This window comes from Odocoileus virginianus, chromosome 13 (genome assembly GCF_023699985.2).
Source record: "Odocoileus virginianus isolate 20LAN1187 ecotype Illinois chromosome 13, Ovbor_1.2, whole genome shotgun sequence".
Classification (NCBI taxonomy): Eukaryota; Metazoa; Chordata; class Mammalia; order Artiodactyla; family Cervidae; genus Odocoileus; species Odocoileus virginianus.
The window spans coordinates 2,668,195-2,682,304 of NC_069686.1; the positions used below are offsets into that span (position 1 = coordinate 2,668,195).

At 36.4% G+C, this 14,110-nt stretch overlaps 1 protein-coding gene across 4 annotated transcripts in view; it reads right to left on the minus strand.

Moving 5' to 3' along the window:
- Window positions 1-14,110, minus strand: part of GULP1 (GULP PTB domain containing engulfment adaptor 1) — a 313,204-nt gene that overhangs the window by 58,569 nt on the left and 240,525 nt on the right. For all 4 annotated transcript variants that reach the window (XM_070475889.1, XM_070475888.1, XM_070475891.1 and 1 more), the window contains 2 exons: window positions 8,717-8,788; window positions 2,884-2,982 (listed from right to left, as the gene is read on the minus strand). In XM_070475889.1, the coding sequence (XP_070331990.1) occupies window positions 2,884-2,982; window positions 8,717-8,788 (171 nt within the window). The remainder of the gene's footprint in view (window positions 1-2,883; window positions 2,983-8,716; window positions 8,789-14,110) is intronic.

Here is a 14,110-nt window from a genome sequence, read left to right on the forward strand (position 1 = left end):
TGGCCATTGCTGAGATTTCCAAATTTGCTGGCATATTGAGTGCAACGCTTTCCCAGCATCATCTTTTAGGATTTGAAATAGCTCAACTGGAATTCTATCACCTCCACAAGCTTTGTGTACACACTACATTGATGCTCCTAAGGTCCACTTCACATTCCAAGACATCTGGCTCTAGGTGAGTGATCACACCGTCGTGGTTATCTGGGTCATGAAGATCTTTTTTGTATAGATCTTCTGTGTATTCTTGCCACCACTTTTTAATATCTTCTGCTTCTGTTAGGTCCATACCATTTCTGTCCTTTATTGAGCCCATCTTTGCATGAAATGTTCTCTTGGTATCTCTCATTCTCTTGAAAAGACCTCTCTTCTTTCTCATTCTATTGTTTTCCTCTATTTCTTTGTATTGATCACTGAGGAAGGCTTTCTTATCTCTCCTTGCTATTCTCTGGAACTCTGCATTCAAATGGGTATATCTTTCCTTTTCTCCTGTGCCTTGAGCTTATCTTCCTTTATCAGCTTTTTTTAAGGCCTCCTCAGACTTAGGAGTCCCTTGGACTGCAAGGAGATCCAACTAGTCCATCCTAAAGGAAAGCAGTCCTGAATATTTATTGGAAGGACTGATGTTGAAGCTGAAACTCCAATACTTTGGCCACCTGATGTGAAGAACTGACTCTTCTGAAAAGACCCTGATGCTGGGGAAGATTGAAGGAGGGAGGAGAAGGGGATGACAGAAGATGAGATGGTTGGATGGCATCACCGACCAAATGGACATGAGTTTGAGTAAACTCCAGGAGTTGGTGATGGACAGGGAGGCCTTGCGTGCTGCAGTCCATGGGGTCGCAAAGAGTGGGAAGTGACTGAACTGAAGAGACAACCATTTTGCCTTTTTGCATTTGTTTTTCTTGGGGACAGTCTTGTTCACTGCCTCCTGTACAGTGTCACAAACCTCTGTCCATAGTTCTTCAGGCACTCTGCCTATTGGATCTAATCCCTTGAATCTATTTGTCACCTCCACTGTTTAACTGTAAGGGATTTGATTTAGGTCATACCTGAATGGTCTAGTGGTTTTTCCTACTTTGGAATCTGGAAGAGATTATATTTTCATTTTTTTTTTCCCCATTGGATCTGTAGGGGAGATATACAAGAACCTCACATTTACAGTGTTACCATGTGTTATGTGCTGAATTTTGTCCCCCTACCCAAATTTATATGTTGAAGGCTTCCTTCCCCATACCTCAAAACAAAACTATATTGTGTTTCCAACTTAATTGGAAGTAAGGCTTGAAAGAGCTGATTAAGCTAAAGTAAGGTCATTAGAGGTTCCTCAATCTGATTTGTGTCCTTCTGTTGTTGTCATTCATTCCCTAAGTTGTGTCCCATTCTTTGTGGCCCCATTAGCTATAGCACACTAGGGTAGCCTGTCTTTCAGTATGTCCCAGTATCTCAAACTCATGTCCATTGTATCAGTGATGCTACCTAACCATCTCAACCTCTGTCACCCCCTTCTCCTCTTGCCATCAATCTTTCCCAGCATCAGGGTCTTTTCCAGTAAGTGAGCTCTTTGCATCAGATGGCCAAAGTATTGGAGTTTCAGCTTCAGCATCAATCCTTTCAATGAATATTCAGTGTTGATTTCCTTTAGGATTAACTGATTTCATCTTGCTGTCCAAGGGACTCTGAAGAATCTTCTGTAGCACCACAACTTGAAAGCATTAATTCTTTGGTGCTCAGCCTTCTTTATGGTCTAACTCTCACATCTTTACATGACTACTGGAAAAACCATAGCTTTGACTATGCAGACTTTTGTCAGCCAAGTGATGTCTGGCTTTTTAATATGCTGTCTAGATGTTTTTCCAAGGAGCAGGTGTCTTTTAATTTGGTGGCTGCAGCCACCCTCTGCAGTGATTTTGGAGCCCAAGAAAATAAAATCTGTCACTGTTTCCACTTTTTCCCCATCTATTTGCCATTAATGATGGGACTAGATGCCACGATCTTAGTTTTTTGAATGTTAAGTTTTAAGCCAGCTTGTAAGAGGAGGTGACTTTCTCAGAGGAAGAAATTAGACACACAGAGAGACACCAGGAGTGTATGTGCAGACCACCATGCAAAGAGACATCAAGAGGGCTGCCATTTGCTGGCCAAGGAGGGAAGCCTCAGAGGAAACCAAGCCTGCTGCTCTCAGTTTACTCATGGACTTCCAGCCTCCAGAACTGTGAGAAACTAATTTCTATTTTTGGAGCCACCAGGTCTATGGTATTTTATTATGGAAACCATAGTAAACTAATACACACTGATTATGTCTACAGGTAATAAGGGTCGGTCAGGACGCTGTAATGAACATCATACAGCTTTTGTCTTCTTTCATACTCTGTGAACCGAACTTAAATGCATCTCTCTCAAAGCATATGAAGAAAAATTCCTAAATACAAGACCAATACCACTGAATACACTCAATATAGATTGTTATATCCCAGACACAGGCTGAAGAACAAACCACTCAGAAAGCAAATCCAAACATTATTTTTCCCCCTATAAATCCTATAGAGTTCTGAATTGTCATTAACTGAGAACTAGGTAGTTTCAGTGGGTGAGTGTGAGCACGCTCAGACGTGTCCAACTCTTTGCAACTCCATGACTTTGGCACAGCTCGCTCCTCTGTTCATGGGATTTTACTGGCATGAATATTGGAGTAGGTTACCATTTTCTACTCCAGGCAATCTTCCTGACCCAGAGATCGAACCCACATCTGCACCTTCTGCATTGCAGGTGGATACTTTACCGCTGAGCCACTGGGTAACATATTTTAAATATTTATTAACGCAGGAATGTGACTGCAATTAATGAAAGAGTAGAATGCTTCTGATGTTCAAAAATAAACCTTACCTTTGTTTTAGGTTCTAGAATTTTCACTCCATAAATTGAGATTTGCAACTCAACTTTGGGAATTTTCTGGCCTTCAGATTTCTTGATATGTCTTGCAAACTACAAATGAAAATTTATTCACAAAACTAATTTTGTCTATGGAAAATGAACACAAACATATATTTAGAGTTTACATTCAATGCTGAAATTTCATTAAATAAATTATTGCCTATTGCCCATTATATTTTTATAAACCCCACACAGCCTCCAAATAGTTAGAAATCACAGTGATCTATCATTATGATCGCTAAAATCAGGCTGATTCTCAATAACTTTAAAAAAATTTAATATACTTCTTTCATGATATTTCAAAAATCATATTCATACCAAACAGAAAATGAAAACTCTTTGTGTGAAAATAAGCAGAGATATCTTTTTCTGGGGATCTTTTGTTTTTTATGACTTTAGGAAACTTGCAGTCCAGAGCACTAGACCTTTGCATTTCCAGATACTTACATTGTTTGGTATACTGTCCTAAAGAAATCAATGAATGAAAAGAGACAGATTACCATATTCAAACTGAAATAATTATGCTTGCTAAAATACTCAGAACTAGACTCATTCTGGAGATACTTAAAAGCACTGGTTTTATCTGGCAATGCTACTCTCCTGTCTTTCTTTCTCTCCTCCCTCCCCTACTTTTCTTCTCAAGAAACAGAAAAAAATTATTGAAAAAAATTGTATTTACTAACCCTTTTTACAGGGCTTCAGAAAGTTATTTCCTTTTTAGCATACGGATCACCCTAACTTGATTAAAAATAGATTATCTATAAGGCAGCGTGGGGTTTTGGTCATCTTTTGTGTGTTGTATTTATTTACGTTGCATATTTCTTTTTAATTTAGGACAGATGTAAATACATGTGATATACTTCTGTCCCAGAACAGAGAGTGGCTAAAGACCTCTATCTTTTCACGGCTTTGTACTGCCATGGAGAATAATATAATTAATGCATGTAAGGATGCCTTGAAGTGTCTGCCTTGATATCCAGGGCAGGGTGGGTGGGTGGAGGAGTTCCATTTGTTTTATTTCATGTTGGATGGTATAATTTTTTAGTTTGTTCTCTGTCCTATCCTATAAGTACAGGCAGTTTTTTCCCTCAGTATTAAGCAGGCTTACATTCTGCACATAAATGTGACTAATTCATGCCAGGGATTTTTTTTTTTCTCTTTAAGAAACTTATTTTTCTTCAGTGCAGCCCTTTACAAATTATCCCAGCTCTCTCCCAAAGAAAGTGGATTAATTTGTTTCTTTTCCCTTCATAACCTTCTTCCTGTATTGCTATAATCAAAACAGTTTGGGGGTTTTCACATATGGAGGCGGACAACATAAATCAGCTGCTTTCCATCCATGTGAATGCATCTGAACAAAGCCAGCCCCACTGCTGGCCGTGGAAACAGTCTAAACTGGCTTCCTGGGTGCTGCTCTTTTCCAGAAATGGACAATGAGCAATAGCTCTTGAAGCCTTTTTCACATCAGGACACAACGGTTCTTCTGACCTCTTTTAGTTTCCAAATGCCCATCACAAAACAACCACGAATATTAAACTTATCTCTTATGTCTTTTCTGTCAGAAAGAAAACAAAGGAAGAAAGAAGGTGGAAAGCTGAACAAGGGGAAGAAGTAGGGGCTACAAGCAGAGAAAAGAAAGAGGGGAGGCAAGGAGGGAGGGAGAGGGAAACAGAATGAGCCAGAAAAAGAAAAACAAACATAAAATATCTGATCTATGGCCTATGAAACCCTTGCCTTTGCTTCATATCAAGATGAAGTGATTGTGCTCAAAGAAGATTCAGAGATCATCCAATCTGATCGGCCCATTTCAAAGATGAGAAAATAAGTCTCAGGGAAGTTACTTTGGTCATAAAATAGGTCTGTAGCAATCAGCCTTAACTGTTTCACAGACCTTGAAAAACATTTAAGCTGAAGGATATATTCGTTCAATCTGTATTTTAAACAGTTTAATATTCTCATTCTTGCTTGTATTTTTTAAAGATAACCTTATCCTGTAGCTTGCATGACCCCTCTAAGTCTTTTCCTACTTGCAGATCTCTGAATTGCATTCTGAAATACTTGTAATTTATATTTTGAAGATATATTCATGCTTATATTGTATTCTTTTCTTATCCTACCTACTACTTGAATTCTAATGTTTAAAAGGTCTTTTTGAAATTTTTTTTTTGCCCCCTCATCTTTGTTTTAGTGGATATATTTTTTGATAATCTAGATAGAGTGGTCTACTAGTAAAACTTGAATATAATAATCGAATAAAAATGTTCAAAGGAAGTAAAGCCTAAGAATTCTGGAGGCTATCTGGATACAACAAACAAAAAAAACAAGTTTTTATCATCACAAAATGATGAGGTATTACTAGAAGTACTGTAAAAAGTACTGCATAAATACTACGTTAAATGTATACCACGGGCAAATAGAACAGCTGAAGAAAATTTAAAAAAAGCACTACTGAATTTCAGTATCATCCTCATAACAATTTCTATTCATTTCTCAAAGGACTTAAAAAAGTGAAATCTAACTATATTATTAATGTAATACACATTATTAAGTATTTAAAATTAATGAATTAATTCTAATCCTCTTTGTGGTTCTTATAAATTGTTGATTTAATTAAAAGTTTTTATAATCTCACAGGGAAATCAGTTATGTGTGTATGTTTTAAGAATTTAAATAAGCTCTAATCATGTCATTAATTAAATAACTGGTTATAAAAACAAAAACCATTTGCATAGGCTACACAGAGAGCGTGAAGTCAAGTGGAGAAACTGGTGGGCCTAGATTTAACAGAACTTTTTATTATTTTCCAAGTCCACATGCCTTCATGTAATTTTAAGCTAGCTCTGCTTGGGTGAGGGGGGTCTGTCCTCTAAAACTGGGGTCCAGGAATGCTGCTCCCTGGTTATCTCCCAAAGAATCCAAGAAGTTTTGGCCCTGCATACCAAAATTCATCCACATGTAAATATCACAAACAGATTGTTTATGAAACCTCTGACATTGTTTATGAACCTGCTGACATCTGCACTAGTTGTATTAAAAATAAATAAATCACTATTAAAAATAAAATTCCTAAAAGTAACTTGGATACTAAAAGTAAGAAGTTGAAAGGGTTTTATAATTATTACTTTTTGAAAATTTTGGCATTTTCTTAAATCATAGACTAAAACATGATTAAGAGATGGAAATTGTTGAATGTGATCGAGAAATAGAAAATATATTGTTTTGTCATATATAGAACTTTTGAAAGTAAACACATAAAAATTATGATATTGAAGAAAACTTTATAAATTGTAAATTCTCCACAAAACAACAGAAAAATAGTACCCAATAAAATAAAGTTTTAACATTTTTCTTGAGAAATAATTAGGCATAAATAATCATAGCAGCATAAAAATACATTATTGAAAATCATGGATGTTTTCTATCATCTTGTGTTAGCCTTAAATTTTGAATATTTCTTTAATGTCAGAAGCTAATAGATTAATATTGCAAACATCTGAAAAATTATAAGGTTTAAATAAAATGTTACCTTGTGGGGAAAATAAAATCAAATACTGAAATATAGTGGATAAGAAAGTACACAGAATACATATATTTACGAAAAATAAGCAGTAAATTAAAATTAGATATGTGTACCCAAAACCCAGTTAATAAGCAAATTGTTCTTTTTCTTTTTTTTTAGTAGAACCATAGCACCATCTTCTGGCTATCTTTACATGATGACAGAATTAAAGAGGAGCCAGTGTCTAAGTTCTTAAATGTAAATACTCATATATTTTGAGTTGTAGCTTCCGACCTTTGACACAATAAACAAAAAAATTAAGATAGAAATGAATAAATAACATTTTTTATTATTTTAATTATTTCATGAATCATTACCTTTATATATATTTCCCTGATCTACAAACATTTTGCAATCAACAGACTAAAGATTGTTTATAAGATTAAGTATTCTGAAAGGTATTTGAAAGAGAAAAGCTATTATCAACTGAGTATACATTTTTTAAACTACATTGCATGATTTTTATCTTATTGTAAATCACATTCCTTTATTAACAGAGTACATTTCCAAACATGCAACTACATAAGAACTAAATACAAAGTTTCACAAAATCACATAAATACTAGCCTTTTTCAGAAGACATTTCATCTCAAATATCTTTTTATATATTATCACTCACTAAATAATTGAATACTTTGAGGTTTGGATTTGGGTTCATTTCATAAAGGACCTCCTAGTTACAAAGAAACAGTAAGTGTAAATATCATTATTCTTTTATAAACATTCTGATTATAGTGAAGTTGGACTCATGTCCAAAGTATGCAACATTTTGAACATTTAGATGGAATCTTATACTAAGTGTTGTCCATAAATTGTGAGACCTTTTAAATCCTGTTTTAGGGCTTAAAAGTATTTGCCAAACAAGCACAGGTACATTTGTGTCTAGTGAAGGTCACTCAGTTGTGTCCAACTCTTTGCGACCCTATGGGATATACAGTCCATGGAATTCTCCAGGCCAGAATACTGGAGTGGGTAGCCTTTCCCTTCTCCAGGGTGATCTTGCCAACGCAGGGATCAAACCCAGGTCTCCCACATTGCAGGCAGATTCTTTATCAACTGAGTCACAAGGGAAGTCTAATTTTTTTTTGTCTAATGAATTGTTAAAAGTAATGATTGACTTGTCCCTTTTTTTCCCAAATGGGAGTGATATCACCTTGGAACCTTTTAGTATATTTCTTTAAAAACAGGAAAAATATAAAATATTTTTAAAATATAACAATTATGTAAAATAAATGGATAAAATTTATCTACTTTTACTTCTTTACCCAGAAAACAAGCCACCTCTCTTCAATTTTTTTCTCAATTTAAACACTCAGTAAATTCCACCCAATATGACATTCTCAAAGCAAACTAATACATTTTATGTGGCTTTGTCTGGTGCAGAGGCCTACCCATCTTATAGAATAATTGGATAATCTCAAAACTAAATAAAGTTAGTAGAGGGTTGTTTCTCAAAAATATTCTGAGAACAACCAGAGAGAATAACAATAAAGTGTGTTAACAAAATATTTTTATGTTAAATTTTCTTAATGTGATGATAAACATGAGAATTCTGATGAAGGAGTTTTTGATTCTTAATATCTCAGAGGAAACAATGTCTTTGGGGATGGAACGCAATTAGAAAAACATGCAAAGAATGCATGGCAATTATGTAAGATTTTCTCAGGAAATTTGCTGATTATGAGTATGTGGAGCTGCTTACTGTTCTTTTCTGCTTTTATTTTCACCAGTTCCCTGAGTCTGCTCATGGATATGGCCAGACCTTTGTAGGTTTGTCCATTAGTATGTCTTTAACGTACAGTGTCACTGCAAAATGCTGCTTTGGAATGAACTTTACTTCTACATTTTCAACTGGGGGGTTCGATATTCTAACTATAGGAAATTGTTGTCTTTGAGTTAGGGCATGAGTCCACATTGCCCAAGCAAAGTGAAGGCAAGCTACAGAATGGCAACACTTATGAAATATTGCTGTTACATTTTTCTGTTGTTGAGTATAAAAAATTACACCTTAAGAAACCATGAAGACTGTGCCACATTCTGAAAAATAATTGTGTCTACATAGTTATCATTAAATACATTTCCTTGATCTAGTGGTATTCATTTAACAGCATATTTTTACTAAGACTTATCTGCCACAGAGCTATTGATGCTTTGAAATTGCATCAGTCTACTGATGACCGAAGGTAAGTTCAGTATATGAGACACTTACTTCGAGGGCTTGCTTACCTTGAGTTTCCTTACAGCATCTCTCACAACTTCTGTTCCCTTGGGCTGCTCTACTTCTGTGCTGCCAAGAAACTGAAAATGGTCACTGTGAGACAGGTGTTGCCACGTCATCTATCATGAAATCGTTTTAAAATATAGCATGGAATAATAGAATGATGTGATAGTAATTCAAATCCAAATCCAGCACAGAGGAGTTATTAATTTATATTATTTTACATTATATGAAAATGTTAACACATTACTTAGTCACATACAATTCTATTATTCTAAGACTTCTTAAAAGTACACTTTTCCTAAATGATTTGCTTGCAGAATTTTAATGGAAAGAAAATTAAAGTTATTTTGTTGGGCCCAAAGGAATAAAGTTGATCTCAAATTTAAAATTTAAAACATGTGAACAATTAAAAAATTGTTAGCTGAAAATTTAAAGTATATACATTTTTTTATGTTGTCAAAAATATATTTTAAAAATTTAATGTGGTTTAATGCAGTTTATAACGTAAATCAACATTTTTCTGTTTTCCAGTTAGCATATAAAATTTAAAAACACACATTTTAAATACTCAATATACACTATTCATCAAAACCATAAACTAAAGTACATTAAAAAATTAAAAAAAAATACATGCTCTATAATATTAAAGGATCCCTAGAGGTTTTTAGTTAAAACCTAACCTATCCTCCCCAAAAGAACAAAGTTTTATAATAATTACCACATTGTAATAAAATATCTATCCTGGAGCAATACAACACCTCCTAAACAGGAGGCCAATATCAAGAAACATTAAAGAAAAATTAGAATTGACATGTGGATATTTTTATCTACAGAATATTTTTAAATATATAGCAAATAATCATTACATTCATTAGACATATATAATTTTCCAAAGACTTCTTCTCTTGTCACATACTACCAATCATAACACCAAAGTGAGATATGAATTCATCAGTTATTAAATACATAGACATAAGCATGGGTATGTATATGTGTATGTGTGGGTGCTAAGTCACTCCAGTCATGTCCTACTCTCTGCAACTGCCTGAACTGTAGTCCGCCAGGCTCCTCTGTCCATGGGGATTCGCCAGGCAAGAATACTAGAGTGGGTTGCCATGCCCTTCTCCAGTATGTGTATATACTTTACATCAAATAATTAAGTAGAATCTTTCTCATGTGTTAACTCACAGAATGGAAGGGAACAAAACAGCAATATCAAAGTGAACTGGACATGGAACAATAGACTGGTTCCAAATAGGAAAAGGAGTACGTCAAGGCTGTCTATTGTCACCCTGCTTATTTAACTTATATGCAGAGTACACTCATGAGAAACACTGGGCTGGAAGAAGTACAAGCTGGAATCAAGATTGCTGGGAGAAATATCAATAACCTCGGATATGCAGATGACACCACCCTTATGTCAGAAAGCAAAGAACTAAAGAACCTCTTGATGAAAGTGAAAGAGGAGAGTGAAAAAGTTGACTTAAAGGTCAACATTCAGAAAACTAAGATCATGGCATCCAGTCCCATCACTTCATGGAAAATACATGGGGAAACAGTGGTTGACTTTATTTTTCTGGGCTCCAAAATCACTGCAGATGGTGACTGCAGCCATGAAATTAAAAGATGCTTACTCCTTGGAAGGAAAGTTATGACCAACCTAGACAGCATATTGAAAAGCAGAGACATTACTTTGTCAACAAAGGTCTCTCTAGATATGGCTATGGTTTTTCCAGTGGTCATGTATGGATGTGAGATTTGGACTATAAAGAAAGCTGAGCACCGGAGAATTGATGCTTTTGAACTGTGGTGTTGGAGAAGACTCTTAAGAGCCCCTTGGACAGTAAGGAGATCCAACCAGTCCATCCTAAAGGAAGTCAGTCCCGAATATTCATTGGAAGGACTGAAGGTGAAGCTGAAACTCCAATACTTTGGCCACCTGATGCAAAGAGCTGACTTATTTGAAGAGACTCTGATGCTGGGAAAGATTGAGGGCAGGAGGAGAAGGGGACGATAGAGGATGAGATGGCTGGATGACATCACCGACTCAATGGACATGGTTTTGGGTAAACTCCAGGAGTTGGTGATGGACAGGGAGGGCTGGCGTGCTGTGGTTCATGGGTTTACAAAGAGTCAGACACGACTGAGCCACTGAACTGACCGTGATTCCTTCTTTCATTCTTGAAAAAATAACAATAAATAAAGAAATTAGACTTTTGTTTTTTAAACTGGGCTCTATGTATTACCTTCATGAGAATTACCTAGGAAGCAGGTTAAAATATAATGATGCAGATTCTTTGGCCTAATAAGGGTAGGCCTAGGGAATTATATTTCTAAAACCATCACAGGTGATTTCTTGTACTAAAAATCTAAGGAACAGACTTAGGAAATAGTAACAGGTCAGGAGAATAGTGGAAGGTTGATAGAAAAGCTGAGATGAAAATATAGGAGATAACTGCTGATCCCCTTTCTGATGAGCTCATGGAAAGAAAGTGAAGCTCAGAAGCATTAAGATAAAAACGTTTCAGTTTTCAGATTCTATAAGATACAACAGTTTCTTTTTCTAATATGTTTAAACTATGTCAAAAAACTGCTACTAGGTTTAGATGTAATATCATTAAGCACTATGTTTGCCCCAAAATGATCTCAAGTTGGTTGACCAGACCTGCAAAAAAGACCAAAATAAGTGAAGAAATTCTCAGTTAAAAAGGAATTGAAAAGTTGCCACTAAGATATGGAAGACAACCAAATTGATTCCTGACACCAGCGGACCCATCACATCTTCTTCTGTTTCAGGTCAGTATACTCAACTTTGTATGATAATATTACATGGGAGCTTTAAACAGACCAGTGCCTGGGACTCTGATTTAATTAGCTGGGGGCAGAGTTAGGGCATCTGTGTATGTTGAAGCTCCCCAGGTGATTTTAATGTGCTGCCAGGTTTGAAAAGCACTGTCTTAGATCATCCAGAAAGGATAAAGGGTCTAAGCGACAGGAGGGGAGCTAACACAATAGAAGCTGTTTAGTTCTGAGAAATCTAAGGTGTAAACTGTTCTCAGCATCTCTGTATTTATCATATCACGGAGAGCTTCCCCATTAGTGGTTGGTCTAGCGTTAGCAGAACTGGGAGGTGAAAGCAAACTCTTTATAGATAAGTGATTATTGAACTACAAGAAGTGTCTGATGTGTCGCTAACAGACTGTAAGAGTTACTGGAAATATTTATGGAAAAATATTCCTTACTTTGGCAGCAATGTCATGAGTCATAAGTGTTATATGTAAATAGGTCCATATGGGAAAATGATGGAAGAACTCCAAGTACTTTCTAAATGAATCAACCTCTTGTGGTACTCCAGGAACCTTTTAATGTGTTTCCTTCACATTGGCTTTAATTAAGTCATCTGAGTAATGAAACAGGGAGAGGCCTTCAAAGGCTGTGGGAACTAAACTTAAAAGACATCTGATATGGAGCTTGCCACTTAACCCTTTTCTTCTGTGTAATGTTGGATGCACTGAATGGGAACAGTTTTAAAACTGAAAAGCAGATTATTCCTCATAATAGTTTATTTTAAGTTAAAAAAGTCATAATGCTTCTTCTGATTAAGGTTTGTATTTGTATGCATTCCATGTCTATATAAAATATTTACAAGACTCTTGAATGTGATGCAACATGCTGGAATAAACCCTAGGCTTAGAGTTTGAAAATGTTTGAAAAGTCACGATTCTTGAAAAATAAGAATAATTTTGTTCCTCTTTCCTTACAAAATTGCTCTGAAGACCAATTGCAATAAGAGATGAGAGAGAAAAAAACAAAAAATCTCGTAAACTGCAAAACACATTATGAGGGATGGCCACTTCTTAATTTGCTGATTCTTTGGAGATGAAACTAGAATTTAGTGGATGTTGGTGCTGCTCAGCTTTGCTTGGGTCCTCTTTATCAGCACTGGGATCCACCCTCCAGCTTCTCCATGCTTTGCTGGTGAGGGCTCACACCAAGACTTTCAGAGAATTCCCTTCAGTCAATGAGGTTACTTTGCCAGTACTGAGACCTATAAACTCCTGGGAGTTTTCTGCTATCACAACAATTCTTTAACCAATGACTGATGCAGAAGTACAGAGGGCTGGCCCCTTTGCTGGGAAGTGGGGCAAACTCTAAGGTGTAACATCATGATGCAGAGCTTTCCTCAGAATCAGGCTGCAGCTGGGGATTCACTTGATTTCTTCCCCTCATCTGTCTGCCTTCCCGTGTCCTTTACAGGCTGTTCCTGGGAACACTTCCTTAACGATCTACTTCCTCCCAAATCTTAACCTCAGGTGCTAATTCTGGGAGGAACTGCCTTAACAGCTGTTAAGGGCTTAAATGCTTACATTCAGGAACACACAGTCTGGCGCACTAACCCACCAAAAGCCGAAATACTCTCGTCATAGTGCTGTCAAAAGGCTTGGACACAACACAGGTTAGAGGAAGGACTTTAGTTTCTATATTTTCCCACTCTACCTGGTGTCTGAAGGGGGAAGGAAAAGAAGGACCAGAATGAAGCCATGGCCAAGGGGTTAATTCATCCCATCTCAGTCGAGCTGTTAGCTAGCAGGAGAAACAAGGCCAGGGGAGTTGTGGATTGCAAGATTACACCACTGTAATGAGTGAAAACTCACACACAGACACAGTACATCAGGCTCATCATCAATACACTAGAGACAGAGGAAAGACCATAAAAGACCCAGAGAGAAACAAACATCCCACAAAGGCCAGGAAATACATCAGACTTCACATCAGCAATAATGGAAGAAAAATAACTTCAAATTCTAAGGAACCAAAAAAAAAAAAAAAAAAAAAAGATTTAGGGCAAGATTACAGATTACCAGGAGGGGGAAAAATATGTACTAAGATGGGCTAAAAATTTAAATTCCCTTGTCCCACTTCTCCATAGGAGAAGAGGAAAGTATGTAAAATACAGCAAAGGAAGAAATGCATCCCAGGAATTAAGGGAGGATGACAGTCATTACAGATATGACAAGTTGAGGCACAACAGTTAAGCTGCTTATCCAGAAACAAAGAAGAAAACAAATAGCTGAAGTTAGTTGTCTCCGTGAGTGATACTTGGGGAAACAGCTGGGTAACATTCTGTTGTTTCATTATAAACCTTGGGGAAATATTTAAAATGGACATAGATAACGTTGATAAATGCTCCCCTGGTGGCTCACTGGTAAACAGTCTGCCTGCCAATGCAGGAGACACAAGTTTGATCCCTGGGTCAGGGAGATCCCCTGGAGAAGGAAACGGCAACCCATTCTAGTATTCTTGCCTGGGAAATCCCATGGACAGTGGGCTACATCCATGGGGTTGCAAGAGTCGGACATGACTTAATGACTAAACAACAACAAACTTTGATAAAATAA